Consider the following 14369-nt stretch of genomic DNA (forward strand, 5'->3'; position numbering starts at 1 on the left):
CAAACTCAATCAATAACCTGATGTGGCAAGTTTAGGAATATCTACACTTCCCGATGAGAACAATGTATCCCAAGGAGTGCAAATCTGCAATTCCCAAACTTGTCATGTTAGATAGTCGATTGTATTTGCCATGTGAGGTAGTCAAATTATCACGACTCTTTTTTAAATGGATGAAATTCGTCTTCCCTCAAAATAGACAGACAATTGAAATGGTTGGAATTGAGAATTCAAAACAAACTTTGACGGTTCCTTGAGATACATTTTTTTATGAGGAAGTGCAGCCGTATATCTCAAAAAGCATAAATCCACAATTCTCGAACTTGTCATGTCAGGATAGTCAATTGAGTTTGGCACGTGGGGTAGTCAAATTATCACAATTCTTTAAAGAAAGTAGTGATGATCTTATTCTCCCATGTGACATACTCAAAATACTCTCTTAGTGTGGCATGTATTAGAACCATGGATTTTTTGTCTCATGATACACATTTGCACAATCTCATAAATATGTGCAATTGTGTATCTTAAGACAAAAAGATCTATGATTCTAGCACATGTCACATCAAGAGAGTATTTCGAGTATTCCACACGAGGGAGTTAGAAAATCATTACTCTTTAAACAAGATGAGTGATAAGCTCTCTAACATGACAGTGTGTAGAACCATAGATAATTTCCTTGAGTTTCTTGAAGATAAAGATCTATAGTTCTAAGCACTACCACATCAGGGAGTGTACAAAAAGCGTTCTTGATGGTATGGGATGATCAATGTTTTTTTATTGATGTATTTTGATGATCAATGTTAATTGTACTTCAATTGATTTGTTTAAGATACAAGATGATTCCACTCATCATATTAGACAAATTGACTAAATCAATAATGTTTTTCGTATTTCTATAAAAAAATATATATATTTCTTGATTATAGAAGTTTTTTTTTTTTTTTTAATGAAAATATAATCTTATGACTATACATCTTCTAATTCATATTATTTTATAATTAAAAATAATTATTTAAAAATACATGTGCTACATATTTATAATTTAATAATTATAAGTCAAGTTAAGTTATACAAGTATAAAAAATTATCAAAATCCTCTACCTCCTAAAAAGGAAATTAATTTTCTTACGTTTTCCATTTTAAAAATTAATTAAAAAATATTTTTTTAATAATTATTATTAACAAATCTTTTTTTTTATTTCGATTCAAGCGAATACGTCTCTTCTTATATCGTTTCACACTCTTTTTAAAAATTAATTTAAAATAATTATTATTAACAAATCTCTTTTTTATTTCGATTCAAGTGGACACGTCTCTTAAAAATTTGGAAATTGATTCTTATCATATATAGAAATATACTAAAATTAAAACTCTAAAAATCAAATAAATCTTTAAAAAAAATATAAAAATTATTTTTTATTTGTATTGATTTTTTCTATTTTCAAACAAATATTTAAAAATTAAAATAGTTATTACTTAAGTACCGATTTTAATAAATAAATTCTATTAAAAATTAAAAAGTAAAAAGTTCAACGTGAATCCAATTTTAAACTTTAGTTAACTGAAATCTTAGAAAATCTGAAAATTGATTCTTATCAAATATATATATAGAAATATACTAAAATTAAAACTCTAAAAATCGAATAAATCTTTAAAAAAAATATAGAAATTAGTTTTTTTTTTTTTTGTATTGATTTTTTCTATTTTCAAATCAATATTTAATATTTAAAAACTAAAAACGTCATTACTTAAGTACTGATTTTAATAAATAATTTCTATTAAAAATTTAATGAGAATCCAATTTTAAAGTTTAGTTAAATAAAATCTTAGAAAATCTGGAAATTGATTCTTATCAAATATATATATATATATATATATATATATATACTAAAATTAAAATTCTAAAAATCGAATTAATCTTTAAAAAGTATAAATTTTTTATTATTATTTGCATTGATTTTTTTATTTTCAAGTAAATTAATTAAAAAATATTTTGACCAGTAATTTTAATTTTATTGGTTTGGTTTTAAAAATTAAAAAGTTTAACGAGAATCCAACTTTAAAGTTTAGTTAACTGAAATCTTAGAAAATCTGGAAATTGATTTTTATCAAATATATATATATATATAGAAATATGCTAAAATTAAAACTTTAGAAATTGAATAAATCTTTAAAAAATATGATTTTTTTTATTTGTATTGATTTTTTCTATTTTTAAATAAATTAATTTAAAAATATTTTTTTAATAATTATTATTAACAAATCTATTTTTTATTTCGATTCAAGCGGATATGTCTCTTCTCATAACATTTACCACTTTTTTGTATTTGAATTCAAGCGGATACGTCCCTTCTTAAAACGTTTCACATATTTATCTTACGTTTTTTTTTTTTAAATTAAAATATTTTTTTAATAATTATTATTAACTATTTTTTTATATTTGTGAATATGTCTACCTTTCTATATAAAAAATTAATTTAAAATTATATTTTTTTAATAATTATTATTAACAAATCTCTTTTTTATTTCGAATACATCTTTTCTTATAAAGTTTTTTTTTTAATTAATTTAAAAATATTTTTTAAATCCTTGTTCACGACTCTTCATTCATTTAAGATCCAGTATGAATCTTAAATCCTTCATGTACAACAATCTCCTCATGAAATCCACCAATCTCTCTCTTTGTCTCTCTCTCTCTCTATTTCTCTCCAGTGTTCTTGCAACCCCACTTACAAATTCTCAAACAATCACAATTCCCTCAAATAGCACCCAAAAATCACTCCCATTTGATTCCAACGAAACTTAAAATTCCAAAAAAGAAGAAAAAAACAGAGTCCCCTCGAGAAGAATATGTATCTTCTTATTTCTTTGGTTTGCTTATTAAAGGTTGATTAGTATCTAAATATTTTATTATTTCCTCTTGTGGGTTTGTTTTCTTTATTTTGTGAATAACCAGTTATTTTCGTTCTTAATATCTGTATGGTTTCATCGGGTATAAAATTATATCTGAATATTATCTCAAAAAGATGAGATTCTTTAGTTACTGTTTTATAGATTTTTCTTTGCTTCATGTATGTTTCTTTATTTGTTCTTAGAATTTAGAATTCACGTTTTATTTATTTATTTTTTCTTGGAATTATGGTGTGAAATATGAGAATATATTTTGTAGGTGAGATTTTTAGGATCTAATTTTATCTCCTTACAATGTAGATGTCCCCTTAAGAATTCATGTTTGTTAGATAATTAATTCGGATCATGATGCTTCTTATTTATATCTGCCATTAAATATTGGGTGAATGACTCTTATCATCATACTTTTAAAAATGAGTGGGTCTTCATTTATGTATTTGTGATATTAAGGATATAAAATAAAGAGAATATTAGATATAATCTCCAAATCCAATATTACTTACTTAAATTAAAATCAAAATTGTCTAATCCATAAATGTCTTAGTCCTAATAAATATATTATTTAATTCATTATTTTTCAATTTGAATTTTGAATCGTGCAGGACCCACTAATCTAATAAATAGAAATCATCAACCAAATGATGCGTCCCTTTCCGGTGTTTGGTATATCCATCAGTATATCAAGTTAGTTTATTTATATATAATTTTTTAATAAAAAATATTCGATAACTTGATGTACATTTCAATGTTACTGTAGCACGACTCATCACAATCATTGCAAAACTTACCTAAGATTTTGGATGATATTTATGTTACGGTTCATGTCCAATTTACACGTAAAAATAAAAAAAAATAATGGTTTTATGACACCCCCCTCTCACGTACGGCCCCATCACAAAATCGAAAATCATAATACGTAGAACTGTAAATCTTTTCTTGCGTATCCCGAGGCAAATGTTCTGCAGGGAGAGTATATCTCAGAGAGAGAGAGAGAGGGAGAGAGAGGTGTCAGATTATCACGACTCCCACTACTTGCTAATGTACCTAAATTTTTCCTGATCAACGACGACATTGAAGAGAAAACTCAGATTTTAAAGAAAAATAAATTGAAGCTTTTTCTTCTTCCATTAGGCTGTGATTGCAGATAATTAGTCCGGGTAAGTCCTCTCTCTTTGTCTTTCTCTTTCTTTTTCTCTCATCTTCAATCTCAAGTATATAAAAAAAAAAAAAAAAAAATCATTGATGTTTCTACTTTGTTCTCTCACATCTTCAATCTTTTGATTTTTTTTTTTTTTTTTTTTATCATTTAAGAAAACGAATGAATTTCTTTCACGATTTGAAGATGAGTGTTTCAGAAAAAGGAAACAAAAAAATAAATAAATAAATAACAGAGTTTTGATATTGAGGATGAGGGATTTTTAAATCGTTTTCATGGGTCATTGGATTCGAATTCGGAATTTCATTTTAAACATCCGTCATTCGGATTTCAATTCGGATATGGAATTTGTATTTTCCGATTCGAATACGGATATAAGTCTATCCAATTCGATTAGTATTCGTTTACACAGACCCGCTTAGCGTACTCTCTTGATCTTCTCTCTCTTTTATTGGAATCTGTCTCTCTCTACTCTCTTATAAATCCCTCTCTCTCGTCTCTCATTTTTCTGGAAAACTGAAGTTAGGGAGACCCTAAAAGACTTCTGGAAAACTCAAATCGAAGCTCTCCGTAAGGTTCTCACGTATACTTCTTTCTTTTTTCCTCTCAAGTTTGGATTTTTCGTAAAAAATAAATTTAGAGTTAGGCGCACCAAATGCTTGTTAAAATTCCTGCACGTGATCTGTCTTTCATAGGAACCTCTTGCAACTGACTGTGGTCTAAGAGACCAGCAAGTCCAATATAGTTTTTACCATTTCGAGTAATGGTGGTCTTTGGAAAGAAACAAGAAAGAAGATAGATAAGAGTAACTCTTCTTCCAAGGACAGCCATACCTCCTCCACATTCAAAGAAGAATTTGGTTCAACAACTCCACAACTTTCAACTTCATTAACTTCCAAATTTAAATACATTAGAACCCACTACTTTTTAGTAACTAACAGACCCACTAACCCACATTACTCAACTTCCTAGACTTTCTACATAACTCCCTAAACTAAAGCTAACAATTAGCAACTGACCCAACAGAACAACAACAAAGTAAACAAATAACTGAACACCTACTACAACTATACCCAAACACCTACTACAACACCATTTCTAAGTAACTAACAGCACTATCTGAAATGTGCACACATCACAGTCTATTAGGAAGAATAGTTTAATATGGAACCCGTTTGAATTATCTTCTGTAAGAAGAAAAAAAATACTAATTTATGGAACCCCATTACTATTTTTGTGTGTTTTTCATGTTTAGATTGTTTGTGAAGGTAGTTGTTTTTGTAATTTAATCAAACTCTTCACTTGGATTTGTAAAACCAAGTTTTTTTTGGGGTGCTTTTTCAAAGAAATACTGGAAGAACTGAAAAAGCTGTGATTTGCCTATGTTTATGATTTGATTGTTAAATTGAATATTAAATATTTATGGGTATTTTACAAATTTTCTATTTTTATTGATTTTCTTTTTTCATTTCTTGGTGTTTTTGATAGTTTTTAACTTCACATTGGTTGTGTTCCTTAAGGTCGGTTCGGATGGTCATTTTTGTGCGATTTAAGTATTTTATTTAAATTTTCTCTAAAATCAACTCTTAAACTATTTCCTTCTTTTGAGCATCCAAAGGTGATTCAAACAGATCCTTAATTTGTTTCTTATTTATATATTTTTCTATTTGTCTAATTTTCATCTTGTCTAAGATTCTTATTGGTAGGAATCTACATTATGGTACTCGAACCAGGAGGGAAGGATATCTTGTTTAAGATTCTTATTGACCTCGCAATCTTGCATTTGTGGTGTAGAACATCAACCAATCGAGTCACTTTTTGAAGAAATGGGCAAAGCGGATTCCCCGCAAGTTACGAGAAGAACAACTAGATCCTCCTCTTCGAATAACGTCCTTGAAACACAAAAGACAATCGATCCCCGTCCATCATCAATACATAATGATCTTGTTTTTGGAGAGAACCCCATAGATTTGAAGACTTTAATTTCTAATTTCCCTGGTAGACGTCTTCAGATCCTTGAGCTCTTACAATTGTTGGGTCCCCCATATTCTCCCATGCTTCCTATTTTCCTTTACGGTGGTGTTTCTACAGGAAAAACAAGTGTCATTCTTCAAATGTTTAGGCATCTAAATCGCCCTTTTATTTATTCAAGTTGTCGTACTTGTTACAACCAACGGATTTTGTTTGAATCTACTTTGAATCAGTTGTTGATTCATAAGAAGAATGCGGCCAATGGTTATTCGTCTGCTAAACGTTGTGAAAGACCTGTGGATTTTGTTGATTTTCTCCGAGAAGCGTTGATTGAGTTAGTAAATACTCCTAATGGAGATTGTAGGAATTCGGATTTAAATGAATCAGGAATGATTTACTTGATATTCGATAACATGGAACTTGTTCGAGAGTGGGATAAACATTCCACTGTGATCTCCACGTTGTTTAAGCTCTATGATTATCTGAAATTGCCTCAAGTGGGTCTGATCTTTATTAGCAATACTTCACCTGATACCTATTACTTGAATATGGGTTCTATGGATTCTATTCCCGTTTATTTCCCTGATTACACAGAAGATGACCTTTATCAGATCTTCTTGAGAAACCAGGCTAACCCAAAGCTGTATTCCTCTTTTCTTGAGTAAGTAAGCACGTTTTTTTTACCCAATGTTCTATCTTTGAATCTTTTCTGTATGTAGTTTAGCTAGTTTTTTTACCCCCTTTTATTGTTCTTTGGTGTCTTGTCATGCAGTGTTGTTCTGAAGCCTTTTTGCAGAATTACTAGACGACTTGATGAATTATCTATTGCTTTACAACCGTTATTTCAAGAATATTGCAAACCTTTGAGTGACTTGGGATTAGTTCCCAACGAAGACATGAAGCGAAGGCTGTTCAGTCACCTTCAGCCATACATATCCCCTTCTTTGAATGAGATATTTAAGGTCACATCTCATTCTTCTCTTGAAGTTGAAGTAACCAAAGTTAAGAAGAAGGGAAATATGAGCAACTTGGGTTCTTGTGATGGAATTGACTTCCATATGCCTGTCTGTGCAAAGTATCTTCTTATTTCTGCATTTCTTGCATCGAGAAACCCAGCTACCCTTGATGCATCACTGTTTGATTCAACTGGAGGTGGTGATAATCGAAAGCGTCAGAGAAAGTAAGTCCATCTGATCTTTGGTATATAAATATATATAGGGTCGGAATCTGGTGACAATCCTTTTTCTTATAGGGTTAGAAGTTCTAAAATGGGATAATTTTTTGCGAAGATGATCTCTATGGCGAGGAGATCATCCTCAGAAAATATTAGCCCATTCTGAAACTTCCAACACCATAAAAAATAATAAAGTTGGGGTTAAGGGAGTAAAATAGGAAAAAAATAATAAAGTTGAAGGGGTAATATTAGTAAAGGGTGGAAGAAGAAAGAGAATAAAGTTAGGGGTATTTTTGAAACGAGGTAGAAGAGAAAAGGTAGAAGATGTCCTCGAGATACGTTGCTTATGGGGTATAAATCTTAAGACAGAGAGTGGGACTGACCATTGTGTTTTACTACATAGATGTATATGGTAATTTTATCGTTTTGTTCATTTTTCGTTTAATAATTAAGTTTTTGTAGGAGTGGGCTATGAGTCCATGACATGGATCTCTAACTCATACACATGTTGTGTCTTGGTCAAATCGGTGCCTTGGGGAATTTAAAGGATATGGGCTCCAAGAATGGTTTTGTCTAGGTTCCAAAGAAAACACAACAGTAACACATTTATATTTACTTTTTTTTTTACCCTTAGGAACTCCAAAAAATCCATGGAGCAGAAGGAAAACGTGGAGCAAGAATTGCTTATGAAAGGGCCTGGAACTTTCCCATTCGAGAGATTGTTAGCCATATTTCAGTGTATTACATCAGTGGCAGAAGGTTTTCCTGAGGAAGAGTGGGGAGAAGATGTTGTTTTGGGAGCTGAAGGTGGTGAAAATGGACTCATGTCCGATGTTTTATTGCAACTATCTACTCTATGCAATGCTAACTTTATCAGCAAAGGTGGAAGCTGTCCTTTAGAAGGCTCAACTCGGTACCGATCTACAGTGAGCGAGGAAATGGTTTTGAAGGTGATCCTCGTATCCTCTAATGTTAATATTTACCCATTTCTACCGATCAAAAAAAATATTTACCCATTTCTCTAGCCTATGAAATCAAATTATTATGATATTCAGTTTTCTATTACTTCAATATGTTTGAAATGGTTGGTAGGTAGCAAGGAGTGTGAAGTTCCCTCTATCAAAGTATTTATACAGAGGATGATCATGTGGTGAGTCCTACTTTCAATGTGTTCTCTCTTTTTTTTGGAAATCTTGTATTCTGTTTGTTCAAAAATCCTTATTTAAGCTCATGATGCTCAAGTATCGAAATTTCCCGTGAAGAAATGCTTAATTGTAAGTTGGTAACCACGGTTTAAAATCTGTCTGAATGTAATATTTCAGTCTGGTTAAAAACCACAATAGTCTCAACCAAAGCATTCTGAAACAGTTAATGTTTCATGGTCAATGCCTTGTTCCAGTCTCGGTCGAAACTGGAATGTTCAGTTGAAACACTCGAAAGCCGAACGAATATTTGAACCATGATGGTAACTAAAGAATTACATCACTTTTTCCTATCTCGTTGATACCTATAATAAATCAATTTAATGAGGGTGTTGCAGAAATTTCAATTAAAATAATATGTATTTTTTTAGATAAAAAGAGTTAACAGATATCATTTGAAAGATTTAAGGTCATGGTTGAAGAAGAAAAAGATATCATTGGAAAGATATGGACAACTTCTTCATAATGGATTAAATTTTCAGCAAAAAAAAAAAAACACACACACACTACAAATTAGCAAATTCAGAGTCTTGTCACCATTCTTGATTGCGCACCTCCAATTCTAGTCTGAACTTTCTGGGAACTTGCTTTATTAATTTCACATTTGGGCACGGAACAAGCTTATAGAATATTGCAAAAAAAAAGATTATAGAATATTACAGATGTTTGAGTATCCTCTTCCTTTGTTATGCACTTATAAAGTTTTTATGTCAATAATGCGATTATCTCGTAGAAAAATTTTATGTTCTTAATTTTCAATATGTTCCATGCTATTTAGAATATAAGAATTAAAATATTTGACGAACATGTGTAGACTTAGTTTCTGTGACCCCCCTATTGTTTCTCAGTGAATCTTAAAAAAAAATGTAGGCATATTCTGAAGCTGCACCATACAGAACATGGGGTTGTCCAATTAACAACGAGCTATGGTCGATATTCAGTCCCATGGTGTCAAATTGAACATAGGGTACCTTGGAACAAAGACTCAACCATGTCAGCTGGACAAAACAAGCGTCATGCTGTAATGACATCAAGTCTTGAGCATTGCAAGAGAAGCTGTAAGGAGATGGCATCCACTTCATTGCTATAAATTCTTGAATGAGATGGAAGGTTTTGCTGTATAAGTCTACATTAATGCTTTGGATTTGTTTGAGAGTCCCAAGTGGAGGAAGATATCCGTCTCCCGCTATAGTTAGAAACAATTAACATGGTTGAAAGCAATGGTCCCTCCAAACATGTGAGGCAGGGACCAGTAGAGCATTTTGGGTTGAGTTTCATGTATGTCTAACATAGCAGACCTCAGATCTTTGAATGGTATATGTTTAGTGTTCATTTTAAGTTAAGCCATCTTGTTTGTGCTTTGGACTCTATGCTTAGTGTCTGTGACCTTTCGATCATGGTAGAATGGATTTGTTTGATTGATAGTTCTTCTCCTTAAGCCATTGGGTTCACTAGTTCTGATGAAGTTTGCCAATGAATATGGGACTGATATCTCAAAAAACTATTGTTCATAGTAAAACATTTCACTTTCTTCATAGAGTTAACTATGAGTGCTTGAAACAATTTATTGCAACATTTAGAGAGATGGAAAATGCTGAAGTAACAGTAAAATGAATATTGATTCTCTCATCGCTGATGTGGATGTATGTACGAAACCATAGATGCTCTTTATCGAGATACGAGTGAAAAGCATCTATGTTTATGTGTGCACTTCCACATCAGCAATGTGAGAATCGATGTACATTTCAATGTTACTCCAGCGCGACTCTGTAGAGATATCTTAACATGTATTATTATAATATGATAGGCAACCTCATACATTGGTCACAGATAATACGTGCCTCATGCATGACCATATCAATTATTGCATTTTGGAAGGTTATGGGATCCGTGACTCGGGTGGGAAGGACCACTAGTCGGAGTCTGCTTCCTAGTGATCAAAAGTGTGCCAAGTGTGGTTGGCACTTAAATTATTGTTTCCTAAACTTCTTGACTTCCGTTTGAAGTAGAACCTATAAGCCAAAAATGGGCAGAATTGAGAAGTAACTCATACCCACTTTGAGCTTTTAGAGTTCAAAGGCAATTGTTTATCAAACCTGCAATGGGCTTTCCCAAGTTATCTCTTATATTTTGTAAAAATGTCAAAATTACCTTCCTTCATCAATGGCTATTTTCGAAAAAAATTCTCCTTTTAATCCTAATTCCTTATAAAAATACCAAAATTAGCCTAATATTACGGTCTTTCAAATCTTTCTCAGTGACAGCAGTTTCATCATATATGTGGTAAGACTAAATTATTTTCCTTGGAGAGGGAGGTATCAAAATTATCAACGATGTTTATAAGCTCACATGATGAAAAATGGGTACAGGGATACAAAAAAAGAGTGAATATTACTATTTTTGCAATTGTGTAATTCCATAATACACAGAAATAATTCAAATAAATGATAAGTTACAAAATGTGTCCCTCCAAAATCCTTAGATGTGTTAATACGGGGCAAAACCAGGATCCAGAAAATGTGGAGGTTCAGCTTTTCAATCGTCGTCTTTGAATTCTCTGCACAAAACAACAAAAACCATACCCATATCAATAATTTTTGCCACTAAATTTTTTTTTTCTGATGTCAAGTGCTTGGTTACCCTTTGACGATTACAAATTGCTGTAAATTTTGGCTAGTCTCACTGTTTTCTTTGAGAAATGCACAAAAAAGTTTGCCATAAAAAAGTAAAACTCTGCAAATTTTCAGCGATTCACCGGAGTATCAAACAGGGCACTTGTTTCTCTGTATTTAATTTAAAGAGAGGGTGACCAAGACTTGTGAATAAACACAAAATCATGATGATTAAAACACATAATTCAACGTCAAGATAACATATAATCCCAAGGACACATCGTACATCCCTAAAATAAATCTCGGCTATTGGATTTTGTGTTTTTCAAGTGTTGGGGATCCTAGCCTAATTTTATATTAGTGTGACATCATGAGCTCCCTTGACATTAGAAGAAGGTTGAGTATTTTTCGTAAAAAAAATAAATTTTGTTTTAGTGGATTATTACCTACGATCAAGATAACGAGGTTGAATTCCAGAGCCTTGACATGTAGTGCAAATCAAGGAGCCCGCACCATCACAGTTGATGCATCGTGAAACTTCTTTGTCATCCCCACTGAGCAACACGGTTATACTACCTGTCCCCGTGCAGAATCTGCATTTCTCTGAAACCAACCCATAGTTAGCAATTTGGCGTACTGAAAAATTCAATTTGAAACTAATTCACGTATACCTTGAAATATATGTTCAATATGTTTAAAAATTCAGCCAAGAAAATGGATATCAGGAAAAAAAAAATGTGGTACGAGAATAATTCAAGGTTCAACACCTTACAAACCTTTCAAAAATCGAATTGCATTTATAACTTTTACCAATAATAATAACTTAATTATATAAATACAATATGAAATGAATTAAATAGGTCAAAACTACTAACCAAATTCTTTTAAAATCATCACAATTAGACTTCATTTTCGAAGTCGTTCCCGTGTAAATCAAGTCTTTTGTATATAGTGTAAATCTACTTCTTCTCATTGCATATGGACTTTCAAATGTTATCCAATTTTGCTCAAATAATGATTAACCATATGATTGACTCCAGATATGAATAAAAATCCTCTAAACATGAGTTCAAAAGAATAATTGAAGCTCCACCAAATTCTTCTATAGAGAAAGAACACTAGGGTACTTCTACACATGTTTGTCAAATATTTTAATTCTTATATTCTAAAATAGAATGGAACAAATTTAAAATCAAGAACATAATATTTTTCAAAAAGATAATCACATTAGTAACATAAAATTTTAAAAATGCATAACAAAAGCTTTACTTAACTAAATATAATTTTCTGCCAAGACTCGCTTCAAAAAGCTCTGAAATCGAAAAGTACAAAAGAGAAGAACGGTGAAAAAACTGATCTATTCTTCGATAACCTCTATACATAGATGACAAATGATGGTTGGCAATTGTCCAAGAGTGAGTCAATAAGGGGAGAATAAAGAATGAATCAAGCAATAATGTAGAATCAATTATATATATATAAAAGTTTTATTGAAAAGAGGACAATAAGTCCCCAGAAAGATACAACAACAAAAAGTTACTCTGATTCAGAATAAACCGAATCCTAGTAGAACACAAAATCCTCAAAGTAAAAACCCCTAAACTCTTTACATTGCTTACACCAGAAAAAAATAAATCACACCAAGACTGCCTAAAATCTGCTCATGAGTAGTCGACTCATTTCCTTCGAAGATAAGACCATTCTTTTATTTCTAAAGACCACAACAAATGGCAAAGAGAGCAATCTTACGGAGGATCCATTCTCTTTTAGAACAAAAAGGAAACCTCCAGAAGCTTAATAGAGAAGAAACCGAAAAAGGATGACACCAGGAACAATTGAAACATACATACTCTTTAAGTTTATAATACTATATGCATGCAAGATGCATTGGGGGTACAAATCTTTTTTCTTCACGATCCTAAATATTGTGATAAGAAAGCACTCTTAGTTCAAATTGGTAGAACGTGCGTCTTCAAAACCCGATGTCGTCGGTTTAAATCTTACATTGCATAATTACATTGTCCCGTTCTCCTTATTTCTTAAGTTGAATTACAATAAAATAACTTCACTAACTTGAACAACAACCCAAATTTGACCTCGACGGATTAAAGAAAGAATAATTCATTTATGGGTCTTGTTAACGTGAAGTGCAATAAATACACTTTGGAAATTGGAATCTGAGGGTATTTTGGTGCAATAAATAGTTTATTTATTAATTTAATTTGAGAAAACAATAAATCGTGAATGATACACCAAAGTCAAAATTTCAAGAATTTATTCTAGGAAATGTACAACTGTTTTCATTAATTCAAAGTTTTCTCGGGATCAGAACGGAATTCCTAGGGATCAGTTTAGTTTAGCTTTATAGAGATCTATTTGTGGGAATCCCTAGGAATATCCTCTTATCTCAATTGTTCGTTTGATGGATTACTGTCTTCCTAACATTATAGAGAGAGAAAGAGGGACTTACGAGCGCCAGAGCCACTACAAGGGAAGCAAGGCTGAGTGTTCTCTCGCTTCGCCTACAACATGAATAATAATAATAAATAAATAAATAAAAATGGACTGAATTGCCACTGTTATTCTAGAAAATTACCATTTTAACCAGCTTTCAACAAGAAAGACTTACAGCATTGTCGATCTGAGACTCGTAAAAGACTGGAATCCCTATTCCAACTGCCACGCTAACGACTCCAACTGAAATCGCTACAACCTAATTTTTTTTTTTTACATAATAATAATAATAATAATTATTATTATTCACAAAATTATAATAAAAAAATTCAAAATAAATATATAAATAAATTGAGATTTACCGTGTTTTGATCGAGATCCAATGCTCTTATACATGGATAAGAAATTGGTGACCGTTGATTTCTGGTGGGTTTGTAAGATTGAGATGAAGAAGAAAGCTTGAGACATGAAGAGAGGACAGGAGATTGAAGTACAAAGGACATGATGAAGGATTTTGTTCTTTGTAAGGTTAGAGAGAGAGAGAGAGAGTCTTTCTCTGAAGAAGAGGGAATGGTTTTGCAGAGAGCCCCAATTTTCAGAGACAATAAGCCCGCCACATGTTTTTGTAGATATGTGGGGCACATAGTCGAAGGGTCTGATTCTCTGGATTGACAACCCATACTACATTCTCTAGTCTTCCATCGATTATATCCAAAACAATAGAGTTGCTATTGCCACACCAACTTTTACTAACACCACACCACTGTGTGCAATTCTTTGGCTATTTACATGGGATTGGTGTGGCAATAACAGCTCACTAATATAATTATTAAGTATTTTAAGAGTCGTGATAATCTCACGCCCCCCTCTGACATACACCCCCCATCACATAA

The 14369-nt window shown here is 31.7% G+C and overlaps 2 protein-coding genes across 8 annotated transcripts; one reads left to right on the top strand and one right to left on the bottom strand.

Moving 5' to 3' along the window:
• The first annotated feature begins 473 nt into the window (after nucleotides 1-473).
• On the top strand, nucleotides 474-9834 carry ORC5 (origin recognition complex protein 5). 7 transcript variants are annotated; one of them, XM_086441436.1, is made up of 7 exons: nucleotides 3823-4064; nucleotides 4586-4646; nucleotides 5858-6695; nucleotides 6807-7214; nucleotides 7843-8158; nucleotides 8301-8358; nucleotides 9259-9834. In XM_086441436.1, the coding sequence occupies exons 3-6, from the start codon at nucleotides 5890-5892 to the stop codon at nucleotides 8349-8351; spliced, it is 1581 nt and encodes a 526-aa protein (XP_086297562.1). In that variant the 5' UTR covers nucleotides 3823-4064; nucleotides 4586-4646; nucleotides 5858-5889; the 3' UTR covers nucleotides 8352-8358; nucleotides 9259-9834. The 7 variants fall into 7 exon arrangements, with proteins under 7 accessions (XP_086297567.1, XP_086297562.1, XP_086297563.1 ...); XM_086441437.1 differs by having other exon boundaries at nucleotides 3824-4064; nucleotides 5756-6695; nucleotides 9281-9834; XM_086441438.1 differs by having other exon boundaries at nucleotides 3824-4064; nucleotides 4586-4638; nucleotides 9281-9834.
• A 948-nt stretch (nucleotides 9835-10782) lies between these two features.
• LQY1 (DnaJ/Hsp40 cysteine-rich domain superfamily protein) lies at nucleotides 10783-14103 on the bottom strand. Its single transcript, XM_086441443.1, has 5 exons — nucleotides 13839-14103; nucleotides 13652-13735; nucleotides 13493-13544; nucleotides 11469-11625; nucleotides 10783-10967 (listed from the first exon to the last, which is right to left on the bottom strand). The coding sequence occupies exons 1-5, from the start codon at nucleotides 13977-13979 to the stop codon at nucleotides 10946-10948; spliced, it is 456 nt and encodes a 151-aa protein (XP_086297569.1). The 5' UTR covers nucleotides 13980-14103; the 3' UTR covers nucleotides 10783-10945.
• Nucleotides 14104-14369: the final 266 nt, after the last annotated feature.

The sequence above is a fragment of the Akebia trifoliata genome, chromosome 4 (genome assembly GCF_017979445.1).
Source record: "Akebia trifoliata isolate Shusen 1 chromosome 4, ASM1797944v1, whole genome shotgun sequence".
Classification (NCBI taxonomy): domain Eukaryota; kingdom Viridiplantae; phylum Streptophyta; class Magnoliopsida; order Ranunculales; family Lardizabalaceae; genus Akebia; species Akebia trifoliata.